The 15,761-nt window shown below is 45.1% G+C and overlaps 1 protein-coding gene across 1 annotated transcript in view; it reads right to left on the bottom strand.

Moving 5' to 3' along the window:
* Window positions 1-15,761, bottom strand: part of BRINP2 (BMP/retinoic acid inducible neural specific 2) — a 118,617-nt gene that overhangs the window by 48,977 nt on the left and 53,879 nt on the right. The window contains exon 2 of the mRNA XM_007165370.2: window positions 2,885-3,234. Within this exon, the coding sequence (XP_007165432.1) occupies window positions 2,885-3,156 (272 nt within the window). The 5' untranslated portion in view covers window positions 3,157-3,234. The remainder of the gene's footprint in view (window positions 1-2,884; window positions 3,235-15,761) is intronic.

Below are 15,761 nucleotides of genomic sequence, written 5' to 3'. Positions count from 1 at the left end.
TACAAGAGAAGAAGGGTCTCTCTTCTGCTGTGTAAGAGAGCTTCATGTAATTCTGCACTGAACATTCTAGCCCCATTGGAAAGTCTTATTCTTCCCCCACCACAGCTCACCTCCCTTCTTACATGGAAAGCACATATGGATACCATATGATCTCCATGTAACAAAAGCTTTCTTAAAGAATTGAATAAAAGACTAATCCTGTTCGAGACCCAATATTTCACCACGGAGCATTTCTGATATTCTCTGTAAGCTCTTTCTCCCTCTGCCCTTCTGGAAAAAATGCCCTTCTAGTCATTTGGGATGACTAGACCAGTTTTCTGTGACCTGCTCTAGTCACAGTAAGCAAGGTCTTGAATTTGCTAGAAGGAATTACCACTAGAGACAAAAGGGAGAGGGATAAGAGTGAGTTCCCTTGGGGATAATATAGAGCCCTACAACTAGTACCCATGGATCCACCCTTTTGCTGAATAGCTAAAGGCAGGACTCCCAGAATGCTCCTGGAGCGGCCGTGTGTGACCATTCTCCCCTTGCCCCGCCGAGGGGTTGCAAATCGCAACGCTGCATTCCTGTCAGAATGACTGGTTACTGTTTCCCCAGGTACAGGTTCATGTGCAATAACCGACCCCAGAGAAACACAATGGCACAGTGTAAGAGCCTGTCACATTAAATGATCAAAAAACCATTGCGGACTGACAGAATGGTTGATGGTGCAGAAGTGATTCCAGACATTCCCCGTGGGCCGGCTCTGAGCTGCTGCTCCGGCATTCAGTGGTCGCCAGCCTTGGGGCTGGGGCCTGAGGACAAGAGAAATCTGTGGAGGGGTGAAGGAAACTGGTGCTTTACTCCTTCTAGTTCCTATAGCCCTTTGAAGTGAATGGTGGTATTAGGATTCCCAGCCTGACATTTCAGTTCCAACATACTTTAAAAAAATTTTTTTGTGATAACAGTGCTTTTGAAAGATTTGGGATAAACGGAGAAGTCTGAGGTGAATTAAATCTTGTTTTCCTGAACTGGAGGGATTCGCTGCTTAAACACATTCTAGGGTGGATTTTCTCTTTTCCCTTTTTTTCTTTTTTTTTTTTTTTGGAGGGATGGAAAAAGAAATTCTTTGATAAAGAGAAGCATCGCCCTGAATTTACCTTATAGAAAATTCGTGGGGGACACAGGTCTAATTTCTTATATATTTACTGAGAGTCAAGTTAACCTCTTTTACCAGAGCAGGTGTCAGCTCAGCCACTCCCAGCCCGAGCTGGCCGCTCTCTGCCTCAGTGGCCCTGTGTGAATTTCCACTACAGTCTTTGGAGGATGGCAAGGACCAGAGCCGCTGAACCAGAGAGTAAGAACTGCAATCCCTTCTAATACCAGACTGGAAGAGAAATGGCTTTTATTTCTATGGACCTCTGCACCCATGAAGCACCAGCTCCTCAAATACCTCATCTTTCCCTTTGTCTGCATCTGCATGTGGGAATCGTGTACCAGGAAAATGTCCCCTGTAAATGGCTGCACTTACCATTTGGGACTCTCCCAACGCTCAATACCTTAAAACCTTATTTCTGAGACTCCGTACTAACCTAAACAGACTGCATGGTGTTGCAGAAGTAAAGAAAAAAAAAGCCTCTTAGAAACAGAAAAATATAGTTTCTTTAAATATAATTTAAGAACCGAGACTTTGGAGTCTGACTGCTACTTGGGAGCTAATCCTAGCTTCACCATTTACTAGCTGTGTGTCCCTCGCCAAGTTCCTTAACTTCTCTGGACCTCAATTTCTTCATCTGTAAAAAGGGGAGAATAATTGTTCTTCCAAAAGAGGGCTATTAGAAGGATTAAATGAGTTCATGTACCTAAGGCATGTAAAGTGCTAGATCCAGCAAGAGGGCCAAAACCTTTAGTATGTTCATATGACTAGGAATGCACATGCCCAAGGTTACCAATAGCAACCTCTAGCTGGCAAAAGAATAGGTGAATTTCTGGCTCTGTTTCTCTTTGTGCTTTTTCATATTTTCCCTCTCTCTCTCTCTCTTTCATTAGAAATGAATCTGTAATTGGAAAATAAATATCTTTAATAAAAGAAAAAAATTCTAGCAAAGTTCCCAGGTTTGTCTGAAGACTGTGGTCAAGGTGAGGAGGAAAAGGGGGTGACACTAAGGCAGAGACTGAGCAGAGAGATGAAGGGGAAAGTTGAATTCAGGGATGCACTCAAGGGAGCCCTGAGGGTCTCTGGGTCGCCTGAGGTGAGGATTTTGAGGAGCCTTGTGCTTTTGAAGTGCTGGTCCAGCAGCCAGGAATTTGCACCTGGTTCATCCCTTGTCAGATGGGTCAGACAGGTCACATGTTTGACATTCAGCTCTGATGTTCCTGAGGACAGGCCGAGGGGCAGGGACGATGCAGCCCATTTCCTTGCACAAGGCCCACTGAGGCTGTGGTGTTTGACAAGGGTGAGGGCAGGCCCATCCCTGCCCCTGCGGGGCTCCCACCTCTAAGGCAGGAACTGGAGCTGCCCTTCCTTCATCTGCATATCGAGGTAATTACAACTCATAAAAGTATCTCACCCATTATTTAAAACCCGGCCCCAGCATTCGACTCTGACCTCCTGCAGCAGCTCAGGCCGCATGCTGAATCCATGCCGCCTGATTTGTCCTCAATTTATAAGCAGCACAACCTATAAATAGAAATCCTTTTGCTAAGTTCCCCAGGAGGCATCAGCAGGTTTTCCAACTTGTATGTGTTTTCTTCTCTCTTTTTTAAAAAACCAACATGGCAAGTTTTTTCTCCCTGCCTGCTGCTTCTCCGGCTCTCTCCTAGTGCAGTCTGCGGCCTGCCAGCTGGCTTGGCGGTTGGCGCCCTGCACAGACCCAGGCTGGCTTCAGTGGGACGCCCCACTCACCTGTAGATCCTGTACCTGGTGGTAAAACCCTGGCGGTAGCGCTCCACGAAGTCGGTGTACTCCTGCGCGCGGTGGAACGGGCCCCGATCTGTGAGCAGCCAGTCCAGGGGCGGCTGGCCGGCCGCGGAGGCATGATGCTCGGGTACCAAAGCGGCCGCCGTGGCCGAGACAGCCAGCACCCAACCGGGGAGGGCCAGTGCCAGCAGAGCTGCCCATGGGGCCGCCGCCTCTGGCCGAAGCCCTCTAAACCGAGCGCCGCACTGCCACCTCATGCTTCTCCCAGGCGGTTGGTGTCTTCATTCTCTCGCCACACTCTCCCGCTCTGTGCCGCTCCACCAGGGCTCCTGGAACTGGAAAAGTACAACACGGGGATGTCAGTTGCACACCCTGGTCTGACCTCATGCGCCTGTGAGCATCGAATCTCCCTGGGCAGGGCCCATTGTAGAAATCCTTTATCTTAGTAACACATCTTCCTTCTAGGCATTGAGCTACGTGTTGATGTATATTTCATTTAATTCGTAAAACATTCCTACAGGAAACACCACTGTCATTTTGCCGACGAGAAGATGAGGTTTAGAGATAGGAGGAAAGTTGCTTAATTTCACGCAGATTTCAAGTGAAGAAACCAGAATTTTGACCGCAGGGGGTCCAACTCTAACCTTTATACTGTGTTGCTTCCTTGTTTCCTGTGTAGACTCAACACCATCCGCTTGTCTTCCTCTCTCAAAAATGTTCACTATGTTTCAATAATAGCCTCATAGATTGTGTGCAGCCTCTAGAGGCCTGATGTAAAGCAAAGAGCAGCCCCCTTTTTCTGATGGTGAATTGTGGTTAGAATAGTGAAGTCCCATCACTGTTATGAAGCTGGGTGAACTTGGGCAAATTACTTCCCTTCTCTGAGTTTAGTTATCCCTTATGGAAAATAAAGATGCTTACTATGGAGAACAGTATGGAGGTTCCTAATACTACTAAAAATAGAGCTACCATATGATCCAGCAATCCCATTCCTGGGCATATATCCAGAGACAACCATAATTTGAAAAGATACATGCATCCCAATGTTCACAGCAGCACTATTTACAATTGCCAAGACATGGAAGCAACCTAAGTATCCACTGACAGATGAATGGATAAGGAAGATGTGATACACACACACACACACACACACAATGGAATATTACTCAGCCATAAAAAAGAATGAAATAATGCCATTAGCAGCAACATGGATGGACCTAGAGATTATCATACAAAGTGAAGTAAGCCAGACAGAGAAAGACAAATACGATATGATATTGCTTATATGTGGAAGCTAAAAAAAACAAATACAAATGAATTTATTTATAAAACAGAAATAGACCTGCAGACATAGACAACAAACTTATGGTTGTGAAAAGGGAGTAGGGGAGGTATAAATTAGGAGTTTGGGATTAACATATACACACTACTCTATGTAAAACAGATAATCAACAAGGACCTACTGTATAGCACAGGGAACTGTACTCAATATTTTGTAATAACCTATAAGGGAAAAGGATCTGAAAAGGTATATATATATACACTTTATAAATAAAAATACCTTAATATATAAATAACTGAATCACAGTGCTGTACACCTGAAAGTAACACAACATTGTAAATCAACTATACTTCAATTTAAAAAAAAACAAATGTAGGATTATACTATATTTTTAAAAAAAAAAAGAAGAGAAAAGAAAGAGGCTTGACTAGATAATAGTCAAGCTTTGGACTTCCTGCTTTGAACATCGATCTGCTCCTTTACAAAAGGCCATGCAGGGATAGAGTTACAGTGGGAAATCACCATCATCAGAGAACAGATCCGTGAACACAAGGATGGCCGTTGCGCTTTCTCCTCACTGTGTAGTATGGAAGCTCTCTGAGGGCAGGGCTGTGTATCTCCCTACCCTAGTTCCTGAGAGCACACAGTAGGCCTTCAGAGATGCTTCTTGAAGAAATGAATGAGTGCATTCTTGCCCTGCCCTCTCTGAGTTGGAGGGAAAGTGCCAGGAAGGGAGTAAGACTTTGGCCTTCAAGACTCCTGGCTGACTCAGTACTGCGGGGGTTCTTGCAATCGAATTCATTTCTTCAATCTTCAATGTCTAGCACATGCTGTCAGAGTCTCACCCACCTCCCCTCACCAGTACCACCTCGGTCTGTGCTAGAATGACTTCCAATCCCCAACACGTGTAATTTGTGGCTTTGAGGCCTTTCTCTGGCTGCCAAAGTCCAGAGATGAGCTTCCTGTGATGAAGCAAGGGGTGTCAATTCACTGGCACTTCCAGACTTCTATAAGGCCAGGTGGGCTTCAGCATTTGACTCACTCCCATTCCCCAGGACCCCGGGTCACTCAGGAATGGCTCCAGTTCAACAAACTTCCCTTGGACCAGTGCAAACCCTGAAGAGGCTGCCCAGAGGCTGGGGCCAATTCTTAATCCTGGTTACCCCCAGCCTAAAAGCTGGCCTGAGTCTGACAGATCTGAGCCTCAGCATTTGCACAAGATGCTTTCAGAAGTGTTGCAGTGCCTGCTGGTAAGGATAAAGGGACAGAAGCATGGGTGCATGGACCTTCAGAGTCACTCCTCTACTCTGCTTAGTAGGTATTGACCATCTAATATGCACTGGGTAATTCTTAGAAGTTTCCCAGTTAATTCTCACAGAAAGTTTCTACTATAAGCATTATTATTGCAAGTTTACATTTCCCTGAGACTCAGAGGTGCTGGCCTAGGAAGATGCAAAGGTAGAATATGAACCTAGATCTGGTTCCATGTCCAGACTTTTCCAAAGAATGCTTTGCTCTCTAAGGCGCTAGAGTGGGCAGCAAGATAGACCCGTACTTAATGAACTGGTGGACAGGGGGGCTGAAGGACAAATAGCGAGGCAACATCTGCCCTACCAGATCCTAAAACATATTATAAAATTCCAGTAAGTAACTAGGTGATACTGGCACACAAAGTGGGTGGGCAGATCAATGAAACAGAACAGCTAGCTCAGAAATAGACCTTATTATACATAAGAACGTGTGTGTGTGTGTGTGTGTGTGTGTGTGTGTATGCATCACAGATTAAATGGGTAGGGGGTAGACTATTTTATACATAATATTGGGAAATTAGTTCCAGATGGATTAAGAAGTTAAATATAAAAAATAAAACCATAGAAAGAAGACACATTTCCAAGTGTTTTTATAATAAGCAGGCGTTACTTTTAAACCGGGGTTGGGGGTGGGGGGGCGGAAATAGTGCTATAAACTAAAAGGAGGAATCAGCCTTGCACATGGAGGGGTAGGCATTTATTTTTATGGGATGTAATCTGATGAGGATGCCCAAAATATTTCTCATTTAATCGTCCATGCATTCGTTGCTTGAGAAACAGAAACTGAGGACTCCTAAGTGCCAGACACTCTGCTAAGTACCGACAATATGAAAGCAAGTGCTCGTTACATTGTCTGAAACACTACCTACCATTAGTGATTAGTTCCTCTTATAAAATATTGTTCTCTTTCTAAAGGCATATTAATGGAGGCACATTTTGGAGACTGGGGCTGCTTGACACAGCAGGCCAAGGCAGCAAACACAGTAAGGCGGACAAGCACTGACACAGGTAGGGCACTGCAGAATGCAGGTTTCTAAAATGGTCCCCAAGATTCTTGAGCCCTTCTGTGTGGGCCCTTTATAATCTCCTCCCCCTGAGTGCAGGCAGGCCCTGTGAATATGATGGGATACTCCTTCCAGGATCAGGTTACTGATCAGTTGACTTTGAGTTAATCAAAAGGAAAAGTATCTTGGGTGGGCCTGGCCTAATCAGGTGAACCTCTAAAAGAAGGTGAAGTGTCAGAGAGACAGGATCTAGCTGCCCTGGAAGAAAGCAAACAGCTAAGCTGTGTACAGTCTATGCGGGCCACGCAGCAAGGGGTTGTGGGTGGCCTCTAGGAACTGAATACAATTCCCAGTCAACAGCCAGTAAGAAAATGGGAACCACAGTTGTACCACCCCAAGAAAACCAATTCCTTTTTATGGCTGAGTAATATTCCACTGTATATTTGTACCATATCTTCTTTATCCATTCATCTGTTGTTGGACATTTAGATTGTTTCCATGTCCTGGCTCTTGTAAATAGAGCTGCAATGAACATTGTGGTACATGACTCTTTTTGAATTATGGTTTTCTCAGGGTATATGCCCAGTAGTGGGATTGCTGGGTCATATGGTAATTCTATTTTTAGTTTTTTAAGGAACCTCCATACTGTTCTCCACAATAGCTGTATCAATTTACATTCCCACCAACAGTGCAAAAGGGTTCCCGTTTCTCCACACCCTCTCCAGCATTTATCATTTGTAGATTTTTTGATGATGGACATTCTGACCAGTGTGAGGTGATACATCATTGCAGTTTTGATTTGTATTTCTCTAATAATTAGTGATGTTGAGCATCTTTTCACATGCCTCTTGGCCATTTCTATGTCTTCTTCAGTGAAATGTCTAAGGAATATTACTCAGCCATAAAAAGGAACAAAATTGGGTCATTTGTAGAGATGTGGATGGACCTACAGTCTGTCATACAGAGTGAAGTAAGCCAGAAAGAGAAAAACAAATATCGTATATTAACACATTTATGTGGAATCTAGAAAAATGGTACAGATGAACCTATTTCCAGGGTAGGAATAGAGATGCAGAAGTGGAGAATGGACATGGGACATGGGGGGGAAGGGAAGGGTGGGACAAGTTGGGAGATTAGGATGGACATATATTCTCTACCATGCGTAAAATAGCTAGTGGGAGCAAGCTATAAAGCACAGGAAGCTCAGTGCTCTGTTACGACCTAGATGGGTGGGATGGGGGTGGGGTGGGGGGAGGTTCAAGAGGGAGGGGATATAGGTATACACATAGCTGATTGACTTCACTGTACAGCAGAAATCAACACAACATTGTAAAGCAATTAAACTCCAATTGAAAAAAAAAGAAGAAAAAGAAAACCGATTCCGCCAACAACCACATGAGCCCGGAAGAGAACCCTGAGTCCCAGATGGGAACTGCTTTCCTGACTGACACCTTGATTTCAGTCTTGTGAGGCCCTGAGCAGAGGACCCAGCGAACCCATACCTGGACTCCTGACCCACAGAAACTGTGACATAATGAATTCATACTGCTTTATGTCACTAAGTTTGTGGTTAATTCTTTACACAGCAATTGAAAAATAATAGACACGTAAAGGACCTCGCTCCCATTCTGCACACCTTTGAGGGCTCTTGGTGATTTCTGGAGAAGACTAGCGATTATTCTCGGCATGAGAAAAAGCTAGCGTGGCAATTTCTTGAGCAGAGTGATGATGATCATCTCCCCTAAGTCTGATCATCTCTGCTGAGCCGTAACACCAGCCCTGCCTAGGTTTTGGACCCTTCAAGGTCAAAGTCCAGGTCTTTGTTTTTCTGAAAAACTTCAGCTCTCATACGGAGTCAGTCTTCAAAAATACGTGATCAATCAATTCGATGCGTTTCATAGAGGCGTCACTGTGAGCCGGTGACAACGTGTGGCCTTGGCCCAGCCACCGAGCCTCTTGGTGGCCTGTGCTGTAACACAGGGGTGGCAGCCGTCCCCTCCCCTGCTAATCGCGGGTTTCTAAGGACAGGTGAGAGCGTGTGTGTGAAAAGCTGTGCGCTCTTTGAAAGAAGCGAGCTATATTAAGTCAACGTGTGCTTCTTGTCATTCTTTGTTTGTAATTATGCTTTTTCAGGGTTCACAATGTGCTGGAACCTGCCTGGTTATAGAAGTATCAGCTTTAGAATCAAATGGCTTTGATTGCTGGGCCGGGTCTGCTGAGCACAGCAAGAACGCCTGAATTCAGTGCTGACGGCGCCTCTAAAAAACCTGGCCTCAGAATCATATGGTTTCCGTTTCATTGGTTTTTCTCAGGATCTGAAAACATTTTGACAAAAAAAAAAAAAAATCTCTTTTTAAGAAAAAAGTTTTAAACTTTTTTCAAAATTTTCCTTAAAAAAATACCTAGAACATGTTCCTTCACCTTTAAAAAAAAAAAAAAAGACAAAGTAATTGCTGCATTGACAGTTGCGTAAAAATTAGACTTTTCAAGGAGGATAGCTTTCGGGCATTTACTGTTTATGCTCCACAAACAATATTACTAGAAATTTTGTAACAGCAACCTGTCAAGCAAATCTTAACCATCTAGATTCTCGAGTCTTGCGCTGGTACTGTTAATATTCAGCAGGTTAAAACAATTCTCACCTTCCCCATGAGGCTTCTATGTGTCCATTTTGTCCTAAAACTGGTTGTGAAAGTAAATCTCTATGTTACATGTGAGTGTATTAAAGTCACGGCTAAGCTAGCTCCTTGAGGAAAAAATTAGAAATTTACTTGTGAAAGCCAAATAATTTCACTTACTTGGACCCTACTCAAGACAGAGTTCTACACCTACACAAATTATAAATCAGCTTTGGCCCGAAGGTACAAGTAGAATAAGTCATGGCTTCTCCTTTGTGAGTACATTAGCTCGTATTTGTTCGTTAAGCCATGAATTCAATGGGTTCCAGTTCTGTCAAATGAGAAAATCAGGTGTAGATGAAATCACATGAGAGGTGGGCAGCACGGTCTTCAACACGGGAAAGCTTATAAGAATCACATCTCGGGCTTCCCTGGTGGCGCAGTGGTTGGGAGTCTGCCTGCTAATGCGGGGGATGCGGGTTCGAGCCCTGGTCTGGGAAGATCCCACATGCCGCGGAGCGGCTGGGCCCGTGAGCCACAATTACTGAGCCTGCGCGTCTGGAGCTGTGCTCCGCAACAGGAGGGGCCGCGATGGTGAGAGGCCCGCGCACCGTGATGAGGAGTGGCCCCCGCTTGCCACAACTAGAGAAGGCCCTAGCACAGAAACGAAGACCCAACATAGCAATCAATCAATCAATCAATTAATCAATAAAAAAATAAATCTTTAAAAAAAAAAAAAAAAAAAAAAAAAAAAGAATCACATCTCCACCAAGATTGTCACCCAGCTGAAGACTTCTGGGGACTCTTTTGTGTCCTCCTGTTGGTCTCCATCTCCACGTACGCTAGGTGTGTCAATAGAGCAGTTAGGATCTGGGGCATCAGCTGCTTAGGTACTAAATCTTGGCAAGGGAGATAGAAGTACAGTTTCCTCTTTGAAAAATACTGTGCAGGGGAGGGGCCCCATGTTGGAGGAGTTAAGGCTATGGCTAAGCTGTTGCTAGATGCCAGAAGAAAAGGAGAAGTAGATGTGAAATTAGTACTATAATTAACAAAATTGTTAATGTTGTTAACAATTATCATGAATCAATACCAGCAGACATCATTTTCTATTTGTGTGGTCGTTACTACTTATGAAGCACAGATAATAAAATGACGCTCGATCTTTGTCTCTCAAAATGTAGGATCCCCTTTTAACAGATGAGAACACTGAGGCTAGGAATAGATAAGTGAGTCGCACAAGGTCATGTGTGTCGGTGGCAGATCTGGGTCTACCTACTCTAGCTCCTACAGTATTTACACTTCACTGCACCACTTACATGATTTACAGCTATAAAAACATGCAGGCTTTGCTACTTACAAGTCGGTGCCCTTGGGAGCAAGTCACTTCCCCTGGGAGCCTCCCTTTGGGCATCAGTAAAATGACTTAAGAGGTGAGATGATCCCCATGGTCCTGCCCAAAACAGAAATCCCTAAATTCTATGCAAATGAAAGGGGCACAAATATGAGGGGTGAGGCTCTGAGATTTTAGTCTTCTTCGGGAGGAGGCTCTGTGTTTTAGAAAGGGAGTGAAGCATAAGAGAAGTGAGGGATAAAGCAGACATTCTTGCCTGTTGGAGCAGTGACATTTAATAAAATGATTAGGCAGTGACATTAAATAAGTTTTCAAGCCATTTGAGTGGTTAATTGGTCAACTCTATTGAAGAGATGTTTTCTTGAATAAATCTGAGGGTGTCAGTAGTAAAAACTCACAGAAAGTGTTATTTGTTCTTGTTATCCACAACATCTGGACACAAAACCTCCTGTTTTGACTAGAAAGGGAGAGGAGACCAGAGAAATGACAGGACATCCTGGGGTGAAGGGTAGATGGGGATGCTATCCATTCAGATGAATGACTTGTATTCTCCTCTCTTGTTGGGATGATCTGCCAGCCTCAACAGACCCTAACCACAGCCTTTTTATCCCTATAATATGTTCCTCGTTGCACTTCAGAGAGCTTCAGCAGTGCCCACCATTCCCCGTGTGCACCCGGGCAGATGTCATACCCCGACTGCCACTCTCCTCTCCAGGCTCTGGGATATGACCTTCAGTGTCACCCTCAGAACTGGCCTGGACCTAGCAAGGTCCACTTGATGCATTCCCCCACTGCTAGACTTAAGATAGGTGAGGAATAGGGATAGCCTCCCTGCACAGACTCAGGTTAACAATGTTAAGGATGATTTGTACGAAGGTAAGCTCTATCATGATTTACTATTTACTATCATGATTACTAAATGTTCTTGCATTCATCTGAGACCTTTAAGAGGAGCGACTGGGAGAGGCTAAGGGACTTGCTGGATACAATTCCACAAGGAAGCAGAAATGAAACTCGGATATTCCGACTCCAAAACCTATCACTCAGCTCTCCTCACCCTCCCTCACCTCTGTCCATCGAATAGTCAATCAGTTATTAAGCGGTTTCTACGCACCAGGACTGTACCAGGTGATGGTGGTAAATCTGATGAACAAGACAGACCCAACACTTGCCCTCTTGGAGCAGCAACAAAACATAGGACTTGAGGATCCTGTAATGAGCTTAAAACAATATTCTCTCTCTCTCTCTCTCTCTCTCTCTCTCTCTCACATTCGCGCGCGCACACACACACACACACACACACACACACACAGCTTTAGTTACATTAGACGTCATAGGCTCCATCCCCTCAGGGCCCCCAGTTTATAGGTTTCTGCTGTGTGATAACCAGCCCTTCACTCATCAAGGACTGATTCATGTGTCAGCGGCAGAGGTTTCAGACTTGCCTGCCGGGTGTCCTTGGCACTTTCCTTGGGGAGACAAGCTAACTGACAGGCTTGCCCAGAGTCTCATGTGATAAAGCCTGGGTCACCATGTGCAGACCAGGGTGGGCCCTCCGGCCCAGAACTTCCCTTGAGGTCACAGGGGTCTCCAGAAAAGAGAAGGAAAGCACTGCCGATCAAACAGAATCTCTAAATGAAAAGTTGCACATTTCAAAGCCTTTAAAACCTGATCTCCATGCATATTAACCTTCCTCAAAACTGCTTCCATTATACGCCTGCATTATGAGACCCCAGCAGCTCCCTGTGGCCTGAGAACACATCTGCCTGCCTTCCTTCCTTCCTTCCCCAGGCACCAAGCCCTCCATCAGCAGTTCAGCAGTGGAGGGGTTACAAGCAGAGACCACGGAGCCAGAACACCTGGCTTCTCACGTTGGCTCCACTTCTCCTGGCTCAGCTTCCTCAACTGTTAAAAAAAAAAAAAGGAAAGAAAAAACAACAATAATAATAGTGCTTCCTCATGGGCTTGTGGGGATTAAATGCAACAACATTTGTAAAGGCCCTGAAAAGTGCCTGGCCCACAGTGAGTGCTGTGTGTGTGTTCACTGTTATTTCTTCAAAGGCATCAACATAGGTTATTGATGCCAAAAAGAGTCCAGAGGTACCACCTCATTCAATACGGGTTTCTTGTTTGTTTTGCTGCTGTTGTTGTTGTTGTTTACAGGTAAGAAGCCTGAGAAGATAAAGTCTCTGTTAAAAATGTGTCCTCATTAGGCCTCAGGGGTCTCCACAGGTCACTCCAAGTGGCCTCACTGGTCTTCCTCCCCCGGTCCTCCATAGATAATGACTGCAGAGGTGGGCAGTCCTTTTGGTTTTATCTGTGGCCTCTGTCACTTGATCCCCGATAGTCTGGCTATGGGCCCCACCATTTACTCACTCCTGTCTTCCTTTTTTCTCCCTGAGTCTATATCTGTCTATTACATCTTTGAGACTCTTGTTCTCCAAGAAGCCTGTCAAAGCTAGACTGTGTGTTGATTACTTTGTTACTTTGCCTTCCTACAGCCTCTGGTCCCTGATTAATTTCCACCTGATCAGATCATGGAACTGGGGGAAGGGGTGAGATCCTAGCGATTACATGGCCTAGTGGGTCTCAGCAGCCTGGAGTGTGTGTGTGGTACGTGTCAGTGGGGAGAGGTGAGGTACGGAGACAAGGAAAGAGAAGAAAGGAATGACTGATATCTTGGGTTGGGGTGTATTTCTATATTTTATTATAGAATATTTTGAAAACCCCCTAAGAAGATTTTGATGTAACTCTCCAGTGTAAGCCAGTGATAGAACCCCCTTCACATCGTTTGACAGATGAGAAAACATAGGGCCACAGAAGTGCAGTTAGTTATTGTGAGTTATTCACTATTTGGGGGCAAAAACAAGACTTGAACCTGGGTCTCTCAATGCTAAGCCTAGAGCTCATTTCATCTTTATTTCACATGTGTCAGAGGTCAACTGAAATTTTCAGAAGCCAGGATCCATGAGTTCCAGAGTTACCATCGTCATCATCGACAATTATGTTTTGATACCAGTTATTATGTGCCAGACATTGGTCTCAAAACTTTCCATTCATTGGCTCATTTAATTCTTGTAAAACTTTATGAGGTTGATGTTGTTATTATGCGCATTTTACAGAGGAAGAAACTCAAGAACAGAGAAGTCAATGATGTTATCCCAAGAAAGTCCTTTGGACAGTCTAAATGACCTATTAACCTAAGATCCACAGATGTGAGTCTCATAAGGGAGCTGTGGTCACAGAAGTTTATCCTAAATTCCTCTAGGTCACTCTTATTTTTAAAATTTCCATGGATTGATGAAAAGTCTAAAAATCTTAGAGAGCAAAATCAAGATGCACCTAAAATAAATTTCCTGGCTTGGACAAGGATGCTTAAGCCTTCTGCTTTGGAAGAAGCCATGTGGCTCCTGTTTAGATGGCCTGTCAGCATGGCCTTATAAGAAGGCAATTGTATCTCCCTTGTGATGTCTTAGAAACCATAAGGTCAGGCATGTTCCCCCCAACTGGGCCTTGGTGGACAACCCACAACTGCTGGTTTCCTGCCCTGAGTTACAATGCTCTTCCCTTAGACCCCCAAACCCAACTGAGCCTGTACCCAAGTTCCCCATCCTCCTTCCTGCCCAATCTCAGGGTGTCCATCTAAGGTGTAAGGGGCTTGCACCGCTGCTGGCTCCTGCGCCCCCTGCTCTCAGCTCCCTACTTCCTGTCGTAGGAGACAGACCTCCAAGGATTGGCTGCCCCTTTGCCTAATTCTGAATTGTCCCACCAGCTCTTGATATATCCCTCTTTATGTATTCTGTTACCAAGATTGCCTGAATCATGCCATCTGGCCCCTGCCCCTGGCTATGCCCAGTCGCTCTCCCTGGATCCAGCTGCTGAAGCTGCCTTAGTCATCCCCTCCGCATCCCTGGCAGACAGCTTGTTCCACCCTGCAGAGAGGAAACCTTCTCTTTTCCTGCCTCCTTCCCACCAGGCTGGCTTCCATCGCTGAAGCCCCAGCTCACTTGCCAGCAGAGCCAGCCTCTGTATACATAGGCTAGTTTGTTTCTTTCAGGCCTGGGAAGCCGAAATAAGCCTAAGGCAATCACATGGAAAATGCTCACCACTGTGCAGGCTGCAGCACTAAGGCCGGGCTGACAAGGAACTCTCCATCCTGACCCACAGCCCTCACAGTTACTCTTGCTCCTGACTTTCTGCCACGCCTGTCACCGAATCTGAACTTTTAGCCCAAGCTCTGCCCTACTGGGGCCTTGGCACAGACCGGAATGTAAAATGACAATGCCCTGGGCTCTGCCAAACAGCGCAGAGCTCCAGAGATGTTACAGATGCAGCTGTGACCAGCAAACAACATTGTTTCCCGGAGTGTGTTTGTAAATATATGAGTTGCCCGAAAGCCTGTGGAATTAAATATAGATGCTACATCACAAACTCTAGCTAAAATAAACTATATGCTGCTCAATGAATGTCAATAGGTACACTGAGAAAGAACCATTATCTCTTTTTGTAGCATGGTCCAAGGAACCCATCCCTAAGTGGTTTTCCGGTTGTTTGTTTTTCTGATGAAGGCGACTTTTTTCTCCCGCAGGCGTTTGACTGGTACCGGCAGACAGCTGGGGGGAGGGTGGAGGCATGAGGAGACAAAGTGGGTGCAATCAGTAAGTTTGCTGTGTTGGGTGTAGTGCGTACAGTATGGTGGCAGGTTACCAGGTAGACAGGGAAATTACTGTCAAACTTTTGAGACTGATGGCCTAAGGGCACCGTTTCTAAAAGTATGGTCTGAGGCTCACTGGTCGTTTGGAAAGACTGTCTGAGGGGGAGCAAGCATATCCATCACTGGGAGTCCGCTCTTTCATTCTCGAGCCAAATGACTCGCCTTCCCTTGCATTGGTTAACACAGGTGGCCTGTGTATTACCAACCTCTTAAATTAATAATGGCAGGTTACCAGAAGCTGGTATTCCTAAAATCAGCACCCTGCAAGAGTTTACTAGGCACTCGCTCTCCTTCAGGCTTCAGCTGAGAAGGCTTATTGCCATGCAATCCTCTGTGTTGATGCAAAGCTCACCCTGCACAGATCACCAAAACCCCTACTCTGTGAGGTGGTGCAAAATGAGAGGTGCTTTGAATTTAGGGCCTGTTCAGTGTCGTCCTGAGGAGTTAAGGTTTTTACTTGGGTTGATCATTTTAATTTATGTAATTGCCTATTTTATTTGTTTGGTTGTTTTTGATGTTCCCCTCCAATTCTTTAACAGCAAGTTCTCTCTCCAGTAAAAGGTGGAACTGTAGACTTCGATAG

The sequence above is a fragment of the Balaenoptera acutorostrata genome, chromosome 1 (genome assembly GCF_949987535.1).
Source record: "Balaenoptera acutorostrata chromosome 1, mBalAcu1.1, whole genome shotgun sequence".
Lineage (NCBI taxonomy): Eukaryota > Metazoa > Chordata > Mammalia > Artiodactyla > Balaenopteridae > Balaenoptera > Balaenoptera acutorostrata.
Note: the sequence above shows the minus strand (reverse complement) of the source record. Positions and strands in the feature narration are given on the sequence as shown.